Source organism: Lagopus leucura, unplaced genomic scaffold, assembly GCF_019238085.1.
Source record: "Lagopus leucura isolate 7727_CA_CO unplaced genomic scaffold, USGS_WTPT01 Super-Scaffold_73, whole genome shotgun sequence".
Lineage (NCBI taxonomy): Eukaryota > Metazoa > Chordata > Aves > Galliformes > Phasianidae > Lagopus > Lagopus leucura.
Genome location: NW_024962252.1, coordinates 10,847,665 through 10,864,862, shown reverse-complemented (window position 1 = coordinate 10,864,862; position 17,198 = coordinate 10,847,665). Strand labels below are relative to the sequence as shown.

The window sequence follows — 17,198 nt, the reverse complement described above, 5'->3', positions numbered from 1 at the left end:
AGCTCAAAGATACTCAGCATAAGGCAAAACATACTCAGCATAAGGAGATTAATGTAATTTATTGTCTGTTGATAACAGACGAGAGCAGTGAGCACTAAAAGCAAACTAAAACCACCTTCCTTCCATCCACCTTCTTCTACTTCCCTGAGTGGCCCAGGGGAATGAGAAATGAGGGCTGCAGTCATAATGTCTAAAAAAGTCTAAAGTCTATAATGCTTTATCTCTGCCTCTTCTCTGTGGTCACTCTCTGCCCCAGCTCCATGTGAAGTCCATCCTACAGAATGCTGTCCTTCCCCAGCTGATCACATATGGGTTTCACACAGGCTGCTTGTCTCCCAGCACTGCCCTAGTGTAGCTCCATACCATAGAGCCCATCCTACAGGAACAATTCCAGCACTGTCCCAACAAGCTGTCCTCTCAGCCCTCCTCCCCTGCCATGGGCCACTCTCCTTGGGCTGCAGCTCTGCCCACGCTGCTCCTGCGGGGATGTCCGTGGGCTGTGGATTCCTTCAGGCCACTTCCACTGCTGCACTGTGGGCACCTCCATAGCTGCACATGAAGATCTGCTCCACATAGTGCCTGGGGGCTGAAGGAGGACAGCCTGCTCCTCCGTGGGCCTCTCCTGGGCTGCAGGAAACTTTTGCTTCATGCCTGGAGCATCTGCAGGATGTGACCACTTGACAGGTCAGATCCTGACCCTAGGAACTATCAAATTAATGGAGTTTTACCAAATCATATTAGATCTTAAAATTAACACAAATTTGGAAAAATAGAAGTTGGAATGATGTAACTTATATGCTAAATCAATTAAAGGGAGGTGTTCTAATTTTGAAACAGCCTACTTATTAAAATCATCTTCAATATTTCAGTACCCTAAGTAAGTAAAGCATCAGTCTCTGGGTTTTGTTTTGGTGTTCTGAGGAAACTATTCCATGAAAAATCTTGTAAATCCCAATTCTTATCCGCAAGTAACACAGAAACTCTTTATCAGAGAAACTTGAAAGTTGAAGTTTTATTTGGATGTGGCTTGTGATTGAAGCTAATAACAAACTTTATCTTTTACTTTTTATGTGTACTCATTTGTAGCTGTGGTTTGTGAGACTAGCACTGCTCGTAAAACTGAATCTCTTCCAAAATGCAGAAATGGAATTTGAACCATTTGGAAACTTAGACCAGCCTGATCTTTATTATGAGTATTACCCTCATGTATACCCTGGACGAAAAGGTAAAATACTTAATTTATGAAATATCTATTGTAACCATGAGTTCTTGCTCTATTTTTATTATTATCATTATGATTCTGTTTTTTTTGCTTTCAAAATCTAAAACGCTGTTTAACTGTAGATTGTTGCTTTTTTTTTTTCTCCCCAAGGAGAGTGTGATTAACTACAAAGTTAAATGATAATTTGTGTTACAGAGTTGCTGGTAAGAAGTAAAAAGTTAAGTTGCTCCATCGCAATATGGTCACAATGTGGTCAGTGTGTTTTGTGCTGCTGTTACAACATTGATTTGAGAGAGGAATATTTTTAACAAGTAAATGTAATGGTGTTGTAGTTCAAACTTAATCTTCTTGAATTTTAATAGTTAATTCTAGCCAGAAACTGCTGTGAAAGATGAGAGTTTATACACACAGAATCTATAGGCTTTTCTCCTCTATGCATTTTCTGTATGATATTTCATAAAGATTTGAACTGTTTATAAATTTCCTGATAGTGAAAAAGGGAAAGAAAGCAGAATCTTTCTCTTCCGTCCAGCAGCTGTTTGATGCTTTTTTTTTTTTTTTACCAGCCACAAAACTGTAGATTACTAGTATTTCTTGAACCTTAGGTATCATTGGCCCATAGATTCCAAAGTTACGAATAGACAGTGGGCACTCACATGGCAGTGTACACCGATAATCCAGGTCTTATTTTCTTAGGTTCCTGATTTCAAGGCTAAAAAGAACTTGGAGAATGATAATGAATATGATAATTTTTTTTATAAAATTAAAACTTAAATGTAAAAATTGCAAAATAATTTAAACGAAACAGAAGAATGAGAATTTATTATGTAGCTTGTTGATGAATAGAAACAAATGTACCACCAGCCTCAGTAGTTTTTTATCTTGAATTACAAATGACCAAATAGTCAGCATCTTTCAAACAAATGCAGGCAAAAATTTCTTGGTTTCCATGGCTGTTTGAATAGCAACACCAGTCTTTGCTTTCTTCCACAAGTAGACTGAGGGATCTCTGACACACTGTTCCTTCTATTCCACGTGTTGCCTTGGAGTGAATTTTTTATCCTTTCCTCTATACTTTAATTTTTTTCCCAACTATTTAATATTTTCACACTTTAAAAGATCATAAGAAAGCAGAAGAGTTTGTATCTTTTTCAGAATTAAAAATAAGAATAAATTAAGATCTATACCTGAGTAAATAAAGACTGAAAGGTTGATTACACTGAAATATGAAACTACAGTGGACCACAATAATGTCAGAAAAGTAGTGCAGACTTGTAAAATATGCTAAACCAATAGTTGAGTGGTGTCTAGTCGCACTACATTCCAAGGGAATAAATAAGTATAAAAATAAATCTTTCACTATTCTATCTGTCATAGAGTCACAGAATTGTTTGAGTTGGAAGGGACCTTTAAAGGTCATCTATCCCAACTGCCCTGCAGTGAACAGGGACATCTATATCTAGATTAGGTTGATTGCCTGACCTTGAATGTCATCAGGAATGGAGCTTCCACCACCTCTCTGGGCAACCTGTTTCAGTGCCTCACCAACCTTATAGTAAAAAAACTTCTTCCTTATGTCCAATCTAAATCTCCCCTCCTTTAGTTTGTAAACATTTCCCCTTGACCTATCACAACAGACCCTGCTAAAGCATCTTTTTTATAGTCTCCCTTTAGATATTGAAAGGCCACTATCAAGTCACCCTGCAGGCTTCTTTATTCCACGTTGAACATACCCAGCTCTCTCAGGTTGTCCCTGTAGTGGAGGTATTCTGTTCCTTGGATCATTTTTGTGGCCTTTCTTTGGCCATACTTTAACAGGTCCATGTCTCTCCGGTTCTGAAGACTTCACATCTGGACCCCTCAGGGACACCACTGAGCCATTGATCACTGCTCTCTGTTTCTTGCATGCAGTTTCTCATCCATCGAGCAATCCACCCATAAAAGCTATATCTTCCAAATTTGGAGAGAAAGATGTTAGGGGGAACCATGTCAAAGGCCTTACTGAAGTCCAGGTAGATGACATCAGTGGCTTTTCCCTTGCCCATTGATGCAGTTATGCCATTATAAAAAGTGACACGGTTAAGCAGAGCCTGCCTTTGGTGAAACCATGCTTGTTATCCTGTATCACCTCCCTCTCTTTGATGTCCTTGTTATGGCTTCCAGGAGGATCTGCTCCATGATCTTCTCTGGCACTGAGATGAGGCTAAAAGTTCGGTAGATCATTGGGTCATCCTTTCCACTCTTCTTAAAAATGGATATGATATTGCCTTCTTTCCAGTCACCTGGGAATTCACTTGACTGCTATGACTTAAAAGGGTCACTGAGAGTGGCTTGGTGACTGTGTCAGCGAATTCCATCAAGATTCTGGGATGCATCTCTGGGTTGATAATTCTGGGATGTCAGCCTGTTGCAGCACACACTGGTGAATCCCCATGGTCATGTATTAAAAAAAACTGTACTAGGATCACTAACACAGGAAGATAGAAAGTATGAAGGCAGTTTTTAGAGCCCATACAACTAAGTGTTGAACAATACATTAGTAGTTCAGGCATTTTCCACCAGAAAACAGAAGACTGATTGTATGTTAGTAGAGTAAATATGATACTGTATCATCACAATCAGAAAGAAAATGGGAAAGGAGGAAAAAGAAGAAAAAAAAAAACGATAAGCCGTATGCATACGGAGTTCTGATAAGGGGGATAAAAGCCATGTCTTTACTTGTACACACTTTTATATTTTTTTCCAGTTCTTAGGTTATTCTCAACTATTGTAGCTTATAGAACACTCATTTTGGTAGCATTAACTTTCCTGTAACTCACTGGTCTATTAACCAGAAACAAGTCCAAATTATCTCATAAAAAATGAAATGCCATTTTAATGTTTCCTTTTAATCCTTGGCTCTTTCAGAGACACACAGCATTATCAGTGGAATGGGCATGTTAGATTAGCTGGTAGGGCATAAGAGAGAGTTTATAAAGCATCGTAAGGAGCGCAGAAGCAAAAGATGAATAAAAGGTCACATTTTAAAAGAAGTAAAATCAGAATTTTTTTTCTTCTCTCTGCAAAAAAAAATCTGGAAATAAGGATGCATGAACATTACAAACTGAATTTAAGCTTGCTGCACAAAAAAACACTACAACAGTGACCCCCCCCCCCCCCCCCCCCCCCCAGATGCTTACTGTTGAGAAAATGGCTACTGTGCTGATTCCAGACAGGTATTTTTGATATTTTCATCTGATACAAAATACTATCATCAATAATTCTTGCATCAGGTGCAGAATTGGGTAATCACATGGGCCAAACTGCAGTGTCCTTTTTTCCTGTTTGGAATTCCTACCTAGAAAAAACTTATAAATGCAAGACTTGGTAGCAAGAATTCTCCCTGTTAAAACTAGGGCTGATCCTTCCTTACATATGTTGATGGGTGATGGCTGCCTTTACTATAAAATGTACACTCTCATTCAAGCAGAAAAAGTTAAATATAGGGAACAGACAAAATGGAATTTGAATTATTGAAATCCATAATGAAGCAATTGTAGATTTCAGTAGGAAATAAGACTGGTTTAATCTCTAGAACAAGCAGGAAAGATTGAGGAGTGAATTAACTAAGTTTGCTGGCTAATACCAGGATCACAGTAGGTTCTTCCCCTGCCCTCCTGGAATGTTGTGCACCTACAGGTGACAGAGATGACAAAAGGAAGAGATTGTAGAAATCAGGAAAGGAAGATTTTTTTGAAAAAATATTTGATGTTAGAATCATGATAAAGAAAACAGAAGTGGAATTTCTGCACGGTATGACTGCAAATGCCATATAAAATGTCAGGACAATAAGAGAGGCTGGCAGCATTGCCAAAAGGAAAAGAAAGGAGTCCTGGGAGAGCTTCAGAGGAAAATTAAACCAACCCTGCTCACCATTTTAAGTTGAATTGATATGAGAACATTTTCCACACCTCCTGCTCTTACTTGGAATTTAAATTCTTTGAGGTATGCTCCTCTGTGATGAACAAATAAGGGACTATCTTCACTGCTATAAGAAGCACAGTTACACACAGAAAACACGGGGAAAAAAAAAGATTTATTACATCCCATACTATGGATATTTTGAATATAAAGAAATTATGCACAATAGTATATGTATTACAATTAATGTGTACATTGTTTCCATCTATAGTCTCATTTCTGAAATTGTTTCTTTAGTGCTCATTCCATTTATATACCGTGATTCAAAATTAAAATGCTGAATCTCTTCCTTTTATGCTTGTTACACCACAAAATGATACGTAGTCTTACCAAACATCAGTGGATTCTGTGTTCATACGAATAGGTTCCAACCAAAATATACGACTGATTTATGTCTATTTTATTATTTAAATTAGCTAGTTAACGATTCATTTATAGTAATTTTTTTTTTCTTTTTCCAACCTTGGTGATTTTGTGACCTGTAATCCAGTACTGCATAGTTTACTGCTAGCCAGAACAGAATTGCTTTCTCTCTCTTACATCCTTGGGAGCAACATCTCCCTCTCCCCCCTCAAAGCTGTATGAGGAAGATTTGATAGCTGTTCCACATCTTAAAGACACTGTGTTTATCTAAGATACGTACAACCAGCAGGCTGATTCCAAGCAACTTTGACCTTATTTTCCTCACAGGTGATCAGATAATTTTCCAGGTTGGTACGTTCATCTTTAATATGAACTGAGACAGAGGTTGTATTTTTTTCCAGCTTAATGGTTTAATATTTATGGTATGTAATGATGATGCAGAATAGTTTCCTTGTACATCTCCTCAGTTTCTTTAAAAGCAATCTGTTCTGTTGTTCCAGAGTTACCTTCCAGCTATGAAATCGACTAATACAGATTAAATAAACACCACTCAAGTGTTGTGGTTCCAGATGGGTATTCAGAGTAGTCAAACTTGCAAATACAATTTTTTTCTAAGACAATATAGATAGTTTAGAACTGAGAAATATATGTATAATCTTAAGAGCATAGAGTACTGCTAAAATATTTAATTGTGCTTCCCTTCCTAAGGCTACATAGTCTCATTATAGGCAGTACCAGCTTTATGGAGTTATTCTTTAAAAGAAACAAAGTATCTCTTTTCACAATTCTGCCTGAATACAGTTTTGAATGGTTAAGGGGGCAGGGCAACCCTTTGTCATAAGGCAACTATTTCAGTTTTTGATTCACTTTGGTTTTTAGCTTTTTTTTTTTTTTTTAATATTGTTTCTCTTAAGTATTCCTTGCTTCAAAGTAAATAACAACTCCAGATTGCTGAAGAAGTATTTTTGAAGACTTTCAAGACCAAATTTTAATTCAGAATGTCTTTTTATTTTTAGATCATATGCACTTAAACTTTGAATTATATGGAAATAAGCAATTTCAGAAAAAATTTTAAAAATGCTTTCTTCCAGTGTCTAAAAACATTCAGGTTCTCATATCTTCTTCAGTCTTTCTAGACTCAAAGTAATAAACAAAAAAATAGAAACCAAATATTGTGTTGAATCTGGATTTCTAAGCTTACTTTTCATTAATGGTCAGTACATCAGACAGTGCTGTTGTAGAAGTATCTAAAAGCACATACATATGCATGCACATACATACACCTCTGTAAGTATACATCTGCATAAAGCAGAATGTCTTTTAAGATTCTCTGTGTTTCTCCTTTATCCATTAAAGGGAAAGGTTTGGGGTTGGTTTGTTGGTTTGTTTGTTTTTTAAGATCATAGAATCATAGAATGGCCTGGGTTGAAAAGGACCACAATGATCATCTAGTTTCAACCCCTGCTATGTGCAGGGTCACCAACCACCAGACCAGGCTGCCCAGAGCCACATCCAGCCTGGCCTTGAATGCCTTCAGGGACGGGGCATCCACAACCTCCTTGGGCAACCTGTTCTCTATACACTTAAATAATAAATAAACATTAACCTTGTTGCTACTTCCTTGATATTTAACATTTGTTGAGTAAGTTCTAGAAGATCTTAAATTAAATTACCAGAAATAATTTCTGGTAAAACTGCTAGCTGTTGGAATCCGCAGTTTACTCGTATAAAACAGATGCAGTTGAGGGTTTTAGTTTAAATTTGATTTGCATGAGATGGTCTTTATAGTAGGACAGTTATGAAAATATGCAGATATTTTAAAAAATAGAAATTGAAATCTGTGGTCTTAGAAAATTCTATCCAATCTTGGTATTTTCAGTTCCTACACTGTTGGAGTAACCATTTTCTTTTTTTGGATACTTTTTTTTTTTTTTCTTTTTACTTTCAGTTTTACATTTTGAATGCTCATAATCATACAATCATAGAATTGCAAGGTTGGAAACGACCTCCAAGGTCATCTAGTCCCAACCATCGTCCCACTACCCTTGCTACCACAAGCACTAAACCATATCTCGCAGCTCCTTATCCAGACGCCTCTTGAACACTGCCAGGGATGGTGACTCCACCACCTCCCTGGGAAGCCATTCCAGTGCCTGACCGCTCTCTGAGATGTCTAACCTAGACCTCACCTGGTACGACTTGTGGGCATTTCCTCGGGTCCTGTTTGTTGCCTGGGAGAAGAGGTCAAACCCCTCCTCATCACACAGCCTCCCTTCAGGAAGTTGTAGAGTGCAGAAAGATCTCCTTTGAGCCTCCTCTTCTCCAGGCTAAACGATCCCAGCTCCCTCAGCCTCTCCTCATAAGACTTGTGTTCCAGCATAATATATACTCTCGTATGTATGAATGAGAGTAATTCATACCAAAGTGAAAATCAGATTTCATATTCTTTGGGGGAAAAAAAATGAGTCACTGTAGTTGGAATGGATAGCTAAAAAAAAGAATTGTCTTAAAATGACACTATTTTTCCATTATTAATTATAATGGATAAAATTACCATGAATTCCTAAGCGTGGTCAACAGAGGTCAAATGTAAAACATCAAGATAAAAATGCATTAATCTTTAAAGGTGAAATTTCAGTACACAATAGTAATTAGAGAGCAGTGCCTTTGTTGAAATCATCTAAACTCAGTCAATGTGGTTTTGCTATATAAGAAGGCGTTACTTCTTTGAGAGATCTGAGGCATAAAAAAGAGCAAAAATCCATTCTCCAGTAGTTGCAAGTAAACATTTTAATTGTAGGATATTCTGCTTGTTTAAAATATTTCCTTGAGGTAGTATACATAAAAGCTATATTGCCTTGTTTAATTTAGTATTGAGTAAAGTGGAGTAGAAGTTCCAATTTAAAATAGCTTTGCAAATGTCATCCCATGCTAAAATCCTCTTAACCCCAGTGGGCTATTACATGTATTACATGTGCACTTACACGGGAACCTTTTGGAAAGAAATTTGTGTTACACTGTGCCATAATTATGTAGCCTACCAGAAACCAAGCAGGTGAAAAACTTTCAGATGGTATATTATTTTTTTCCCCTCAAATTACTTACTCTGGTAAGCACATTTATTTCTGTAATAGCTTGGTGTTAATGTACTCAATCTTTCTTTCTTGTTTTGTTTGTTCCCAGTGTGACTGTGTCTACTGAAGCAAGTATAGTTTTGGTTTTTTTTTTCCCTGATGTTAATCTGCTTTTTAATTAAATTTTGTACTGAATTATGCAACATTCCCTTTTGACCTTCATAACACTATTGTTATTGATATACTAGGGTCATCAACAAATGGCACACCTCTTCCCGACTGTTCTCTTGTTAACTAGATGATGTAAAGTGAAAATTACGGTGTTCTGTAGACTCTCAGACATGGTTTACGGTCTGCTCCTTCCATCTGGAATGCATCCATTCCCATCAGAAGCAGTTTCTTTGATATGCATATTATTGTTTCATCTGTTAACTTTTTCTTCCTTTTCTGTCTTAGTTGCAGTGAAATATTTATGTTCTACTTGAGCAATTAGAGAGGAGCTGGTATTTGGGCCTTTGAATTTCTTCTCATCACTAAGTAAGCTGAGCAAATTCTCTTTCTCAGGATCAGAAAAGGAGGTGGGAGAAAAAAGAAATACTGCTATCTTCTTGCAGTCTTAAAAGTATGTCCTTAGTTCTTCATTATTTTGTAGAAAGCTTTGTCTCTTACATTTTTATACTTCATGGTACAATCTTAAAACAGTCTTGATAGTAACATGGAGCGATAGTATTTATGTCTTTTTTTTTTTTTTTTAGCCAAATATCAACACAAATTTGCTTCCAGGGTACTTTGATTATTAATTATAATGAGATTTCAGTTATAGCAATGAAGAGGTCGGGAAACAGTTTCTATTCTAAACTTTTTTCAACTACTCACTTTTTTACAATTTTGTTCTAAAATTTTTGGTGTTTTTCCTGTTTACTATTTCATTAATGTGTTTTGAAACTTTTTAGGTTTAGGCAAATAAATTATTGGGCTCATCATGCATATAGCTAGCTGAAGTATTTAAATGTTTGTAACACAGTAGTAAAAAGATTAGATGGAATAAAATGCTTTTAATCCAGTGCTTCAACTAAACGAATCCCTCAGCTTAAATGGCTAGAGTTGTTGGATCAGGTCTTGAAGAGGATTGTGTTGCACATGAACGTGTGCATGCTGATTTCCTAGTGTAAGTATTCAGATTTTCTAGTTTGATAGGTGGCAGTACCATAGCAACATAAATTGCTATCTGAAAGACAATGAGTTAATGCTCGTAGTTTTGTCAGCACTGTCTTCCAGCCTTAAAGGTGGCATTGTCTGATAGGTTCTGGCAGAGATCATAGGTGATGTAGTCAGTATGAAATTCCTTCGGATTTCGGTATACAGGATGAGACTTAAAAGCTCTTATCTTGACAAAATTTGCCACTAGGTTGGTCAAATAGGAATGAGTGAAGCCGTGCTCATTATCCTGTATCACCTCACTGTCTGACATGTGCCTTAGCATAGCTTCCAGGAGGATTTGCTCTGTAATCTTTCCCAGCACAGAGGTGAGACTGACAGGTCAGTAGTTCACAGGGTCATCCTTTTTACCCTTCTTAAAAATGAGTGTGATGTTGCCTTTTATTCCAGTCACCAGAGACTTCACCTGATTGCCATGACTTTTCAAATATCACTTAGAGTGGCTTGGAGACTACACCAGCCAGTTCCCTCAGGACTCTGGAATGCATCTCATTGGGATCCATAGACTTGTGGATGATCAGGTTCCTCAAGTGGTCATGAACCTGATCTTCAATCACAGCTTTCTTAATCACTGCTTTCTTAACCACCTCCTTCTGAACATTTTGTTTGCAGGCTGTGCGATGAGCAGTTACTAGGGAAGACCAAGGCAAAAAAAGTTGTTGAGTACCTCAGCCTTCTCTTTGTTGTTACCAGCTTGCCCCTGTCACTCACTAGGATTGGACTTTTGTTTTCTGGTTGAGGTAACTGTAGAAGCCCTTCTTGTTCTTCTTGGTACCCCTTGCCAAGTTTAGTTCAAGATGGGCCTTAGCTTTCTTGACCCCATCCCTACACAGCCTAGCAGCTTCCTCATATTCTTCCCACAATACCTGTCTCTGTTTCCACAGCCTGCACATTTTCTTCTTGCTTTCCAAGAGCAAGATATCTGTCCAAAATATCAAATGCTTTTCAACAGGCTTCAGATTTTACCATTCTAGATATCATTCAGCAAAATATGTTTGCTGTGTGTCTAGGTTTTTTAAGCAGTGTCTCCATGTAGCACTTAACATTTTGTCATTGTTATATGAAAAACATGCAGGAAGAATAATGTGTTAGAAAACTATGTACCTATGTACTGAACAAATGAAATTATTGTTTGGTCACCTTTAAAAACATATGCATGTTTCACTTAAATGGTATTTTTCTTTTGTTTTACTTAAATGGTGAGTGTTTTTCTTTTGTAATTCAGTTTCTTACATTCTGTCTTGAATATGTATAGTTGTGCTTTTTTAAGCAGAATTTGTGACAGTTACCTTTATAAGTTTCAACTCTATTTCATCTGTCACCTTACTCAGTTGAGAAATATTGGAAATACTGTGGGGTTTTTTAAATCAGAAGGATTGACTTCTGTGTCTTGCAAGACAGAGTGCAAGCTGTGTTTTGGCAGATTTGGGTGCTGTTTCTTTTTTCTCTCTCCTTACTATATGTTTTTAACAAGAGGAGTGGGCTTCTTCAGTTGTCTCTTAAGCAGAAAAGAGGCCAAAAGATGTGCCTTTGACATGGCAGCTTGCCACATGGCATAATGGCATTATAGACAACAAATCGAAGTGTTGTTAATTCTTATGAGATCTGTTAAATTCTTAAATGGAAGTGTTGAAGTCAGCACTCTTCTTTGATTGCTCTGTCCATTTTATCGCTGAACTGAAGAGGCACTGGTGAAGATTCACAAGAGGCCTATTACGGTTTACCTTTGCCTTTTTCATTTCCCATTCACCCCATGAAACTGCTGAGCTTTTTTTTCAAACCCGTTGTGCTCTGTCTTCTCTTCCACCATGGTGCACACACAGGTCACCTTGCTGAGTCTTTTGATAGCAGAGGTTCATAATCATCCACCTTCTGAAAAGGCTTTTGGTAGCTGGCTGATCCTTCTCTGAATACAGTAATAGAGTACAATAACAGATATAAGCAATGTAGTGATAGAATACATGAGTACACAGTATTTTCTGTGTTGTTTTTTTTCCTAGTTTTTACAAAGCTGTAACCAGAAGTAACAGAGCTATTTTGATGAATGAATCTCTTCACATTTGTTTTGTATTAATGCTGTATATTTTTTCCCAAGAGGTCTCTGAAGTGTTATTGACACTTTAAATAAGTACTACTTATTCAAAGCTTTGTCAAATCTAAAGTAAATTTAGGATCATTCTTTTTAACTAGTGATTTGCCCTACTAATGTAGAAACTAAATGAGGTGTATAATCCATACCTTAATAATTTTGCTAAAACAGAGCTTACTTGGAGATGGGAAAGGTGGTAAATGGTAGTTTTATTTCTTATTTCTTTTTTCTTTTCTTCCATTACCACACTTTTGTGAGAATGTGCAGAACAGTTTTGTGTGTTCTCTGATAAAATATTCTGCTATTCAGAAGGATTATAAGGAAACTAGGGAAGAGGATAGAAATTGAGTTAAATATAATTTCAGCAGCCTCTCTAATCAGGCAGTAAGCAACAGAAATTGAGTGGTTGGATGTGGTGGATGCTTACACACTAAATGACTTGCAGGGTACTAGTTATGTCACGGGTATCAAAAAGAACCAGAAGAAACGGATTCTACAGCTTTAATTCCTTCTGCATGAAGCAGTCATAAATTCTAGTTTGAGAAATCATTACACTGCCTACCCTTTACAGCATGGGTTAGCTTCTTTGTGGTTTTGTTTGGTGAGACCTCTCATCACACTCAACGTACATACTAAGGGGCACACTGGAATACTTTTTAGTCCCATACTTTAAAGGGAAATATTCAGTGGTTCAGAAATAAACGATGATACAGTTCTGAATTCTTACCGCAGCTGAGGTCTTAGTTGCAATAGGGAATAAATCAGATTCCTGTGATGTCTGGTTGGTCTGGAGTTTCATTTATTATTCTCATATCCTCTGGCACCAATTTGGGTGATGTAGGTTGATAATGGGTTATTCCTTCCCATTGCCTGGGTCATAATCACGTGGCTTCATTCAGCGATATATAAGATCAGTACTTCACAAAATATGCAATCCCAAAAAGTGCTTTACAAAAAAAATGTGCAAGTTTTATTAAAATGGATAAAGTGAGACATTTCATCTGCACTCCATTAAATATTCATCTATCTGTATGTTGAGCTGTTCTGTTACCAATTCACATTTTCTGTATGAGTGTTTATTGAGTTGACCTTTTGCCACATTTTACAAGAGAATGGAACATTACAGCCTTTTTCAGAGTTGAGAGTGCTGGAACACAGTCATTAATAAAAAATGTTGCTGAGACTTAAGATTCTTTACATTCTGTACATCACATTGTCCAAAGCTTTACTACTTGAACAAAACTTTTTTTTTTCAATCTTTTACTTAGAAATCCTGCAAAGCATAGCAATATATGCATATTCACATGTTACTGGTAAATTAAATCTACTTTTCTCCAGAAGAACAGTACCAAAATAGCTGGATCTGGGCACTTGTTTATTAGCAGGATTATTGTTTGGTGGTGGAATTAGAACTTGGTCAACAATAAGTGTGGCAATGAAGGTAACGAGCCTGGGGTCAAGTTTGCTTTCGTAGATTTACCATGCTGATTCACAGCTTATGTCTGCCAAGCAATTTTGCCAAGGTTTTCTGGCTCAGAATTTAATCTTACTTTTACCATACTTTCCTTTGTTTCCCCACAACAAACATACACCCACTGACTGTCCCTTCACTTGTGTCATGCTAAGTCTAAGTTGAGATAGATATGTAATTCTAGTTCACATTCTTTGCTACTTCTTCAATAACCTTTTTAATGTCTCTAGAAAGAAAGGCAGTTTTGTTTTCTTAATCTCTGTTCCACATATGATGACGCATGCAACTTGTGTGTACTTCCTTAAGGGAACACAGCAGGCATGGAAGCCACTGGGAATAGTTAGCTGTGGAAAAAGAGAATTTATGTAGATGTAATTGGCGTACTCTGAAGGTCATAATTAGTGAAAGAGGTTTGTGATGAAAATTTTGTCAACCTTTCAAAAAATGTCTAGAGGCAGTTACTCACTGTACATAGCATTTAGCTCTTTGACATATAAGCCCGTTAAGAACAGGTGCAAAAATCTTTTTAAAAAGCTCCTGAGTCCTATTTGTGAGAAAAGATGAGGCAAGAGGTGAGTTGAGAAGGAAATCCCCTTAGAATATGTCTAAAGTAAGCAAATGTATTACATTAAAATATTACAATGGTAACATGCAGTTTTGCAAGGCTTCTTTCCCCAATTATATTTGCTCCTATTTTGTTGTTATTGTTGTTAATTTTTGTTGTTGTTGTTAGTAGCAGTTTATGATCATGTTCAGTGTTATTCTCTGTGTAAAGGAGTTATGCAGTTATCTGAAAAACAAGGTTCTCTTAAGTTCCTAAAACTGAAGTTAGCCAGGATGCTTGTAACCTCCAAGATGTTTGTCTTTGGTAAAAACAATAATTAATATTAAAGCAAGCTAATATTAAAATAAAGACATATCTATTATGACAAGTGTATGAGGCTTTTACATGCCTGCATATTGTGACTTTTTAGCCTAACTCTTTTAAGACCAACGACTCCACCTTCATTCTTTTGCATTAACTGTAAGATATGCATAATAATTGATGTTCACAGCAATAGTAGTTGTAGTTTCAGTTGTAGCTGAAACTTAAGTTCCATTTTTTCAGTCCTTTATTTTACTTGATTTATTAAATTATTTAATAAACATTTTACTTCCATGTATATCTTGTTCTTGAAAATTCGAATGAGGTACACTCTTTTCTTGCCTTCTTACTATGGTTATATATGTATTTACACTCTTAAAACATGTATCCTTTTAAATGTATTTAAATAAAAATGAATATGTAAATATATACATTTATATAGTATTTAAAACATAACATTGCATGTTAAAGCTAGGAAAAAGGTTGTTATTTTCTCTTCTTTCGTCAGGAACAGAAAATAATATGAAGGTAAAATAGACTTCGTGTCATGTATACTTGTGAGAAATACCTTTGTGATGTAGGCAAATTGTGCACTGCTCATTATAGCAAACACATTTAGTGAAGTTAATTATGATTCTAGGTTCCATGGTTCCTTTCTCGATGCGGATTTTACATGCTGAACTTCCTCAGTACCTCGGTAATCCTCAGGAATCACTTGATAGACTGCACAGTATGAAGATAATCTGCACCAAGGTAACAGATTCTCTATGCCCTGGCCTTGATATTTAGAAAGTATATTTTCTTGTCCTTGCAAAGAACGTTGTTTCAACTCTGACATTTTTGATTCCATCTTGATACAAATAAGGAACTCATTAATAGAAGTAATTAAGTCTCTTCTATTTTATGAAACAGCATCTTTCTCTCCTTTGTTTGATAGAACAATGGAAAGTGGAGTTCTCTTGCTTTCTTTCTTTTGCCAGACAAGACACAGAGGACAGCATGCAGACATGTTCAAGGACAAGTAGGAGAGTTTATTCCCTCACTTAGCAGCATCTAGCTAGCTCAAAACAGTTGTTAATCGTGAAATCATGAGATGTTTTGGGTTGGAAAGGACTTAAAGATCATCTAGTTCCAGACCCCTGCTGTGGGAAATCACCAGATCGGGCTGCCTAGGACCCCATCCAACCTGGCCTTCATGGATGGGGTATCCACAGCTTCTCTGGGCAACTAGTTCCAGTGCCTCACCACACTTCACAGTAAAGAATTTCTTCCTTATGTCTAAGGCTACTTTTTTTTGGTTTAAAAGTGTTACTCCTTGTCCTGTTTACTACACTCTTGTGTGTCACTACACATAAAGAGTCCTCCTAGTTGTGTAGACATCTGTATGGCCGCTATAAGGTCTCCTTGGAGCCTTCTCCTCTCCAGACTGAACAAGCCCATCTCCCTAAGCCTTTCTTCGTAGAAGTGCACGAGCACTCTGATGATATTTACAGCCCTTCTCTGGATCTGCTCCAGCAGCTCCATGTCTTTTTTGTTCTAGGCATCCTAGATAGTACTCCAGGTAGGGGCTCACAGGAATGAAGTGCAGGAATGATCAAAATCTCAGCTCCATCCTTCAGAAATAAACTGGATAGCTGGTTTTGGAGATGGCAGTCATTTGGGAGCATAAATCAAACTGCTGAGCTTGGTTTTGGGATTTTGTTTTTTTTTTTTTGTTTTAAAAGACTACTATAGAAATAAGAGTGTGAAAAAGGACAGTTTGTAAATAAAAATATGTTTTTATAAGATAACTGGTGATAATTTAACCATTTCAAATCGTGTAGGGTTATCTGGAAAACCCACTGTTGAAATATATGCTTTGTTTTGGTTTTTTATAAAATGCTATTTGTCTACTAAACGAGATCTCACCAGGAATGTTCAAGAATAAAGCACAAGCATAAAGCTTACGAAAAGCCATGACATAACCAAGAAAATAATATAAAGAATGTACACATTAATCTTAATATTTAAATATGATGCTTGGGAACCATTTGGGTTGTAACAGAATTAATTGGGGAGCTTTCAGCCAAAAACCTCTAGTGTTTTACTTCCCTACTTTAAAAAGTGGAAAAAATAATCTTCGGTCATCCTTATTTACAGAAGGGCATAGGAATAGTCATTATGTAAATGAGATGATCTTGGAGTCATAAAAATTGAGAGAGAGAAAAGACCTATTAGCTCACCTAGTCTGTCTCTGTGCAATGCAAGGTTGTTTTCCAGTTTTTAATGAGCCAGCCTGTGGAGCTGAGGCCACTTCCCCTGGGAGGCTATTCCAGCCTAATGCTAATGCATTCTTATCGTAAGAAAATTTGTCTCCCTATTTTGTTTCTCTTCCTTAACGTGATTATGTTATTCCTACATGATACCTCTTTTTAACCTCCTAAATTCCCTCCTGCTTTTTGTTGTACACGTGCTGCAGATGCTTGATTAGCTATTCAACTTTAAGATCTAACCATATTTCCTTTGTCACTATTTTGGTAACTCAGTCTCTTCAGCCCCCATCCTACTTATATATTTCTGAACCAAACTGGAGGCTGAAATGAAAAACATAATTTTTGTTTTCCCTGTAAAGGCAATAATATTTTTATTTTTTCCAGTATCCCTGCAAGTCTGTGATCATGATCTGATCTGATCTTTTACATCTCTTGCTTATAGGTTCGACATTTAAGAGTGAAAAAATCTATAATGCAGAAGGCCTAATACATTTTAGGGGAGGAATTAAGTGAAATAGTTTTTTCCTGTGTTGTTGCTGGTCCCCCTGATGTGGATTGCCACAGTGAGTTGTTGACCTTACAAGTATGCCTTAAAGTAAATGGACTCCAAACAGTCCAAACAGTAAGAGTAACAATAGTAATTCAGGTCACAGAAAATTTTGTTATTTTCCAGTGTTTTAAAAC

At 36.7% G+C, this 17,198-nt stretch overlaps 1 protein-coding gene across 3 annotated transcripts in view; it reads left to right on the top strand.

The window, feature by feature from the left end:
* Positions 1–17,198, top strand: part of TRAPPC12 (trafficking protein particle complex subunit 12) — a 45,575-nt gene that overhangs the window by 9,796 nt on the left and 18,581 nt on the right. For all 3 annotated transcript variants that reach the window (XM_042891979.1, XM_042891986.1, XM_042891995.1), the window contains exons 5-6: positions 1,087–1,225; positions 14,903–15,015. In XM_042891979.1, coding sequence (XP_042747913.1) covers positions 1,087–1,225; positions 14,903–15,015 — 252 coding nt within the window. The remainder of the gene's footprint in view (positions 1–1,086; positions 1,226–14,902; positions 15,016–17,198) is intronic.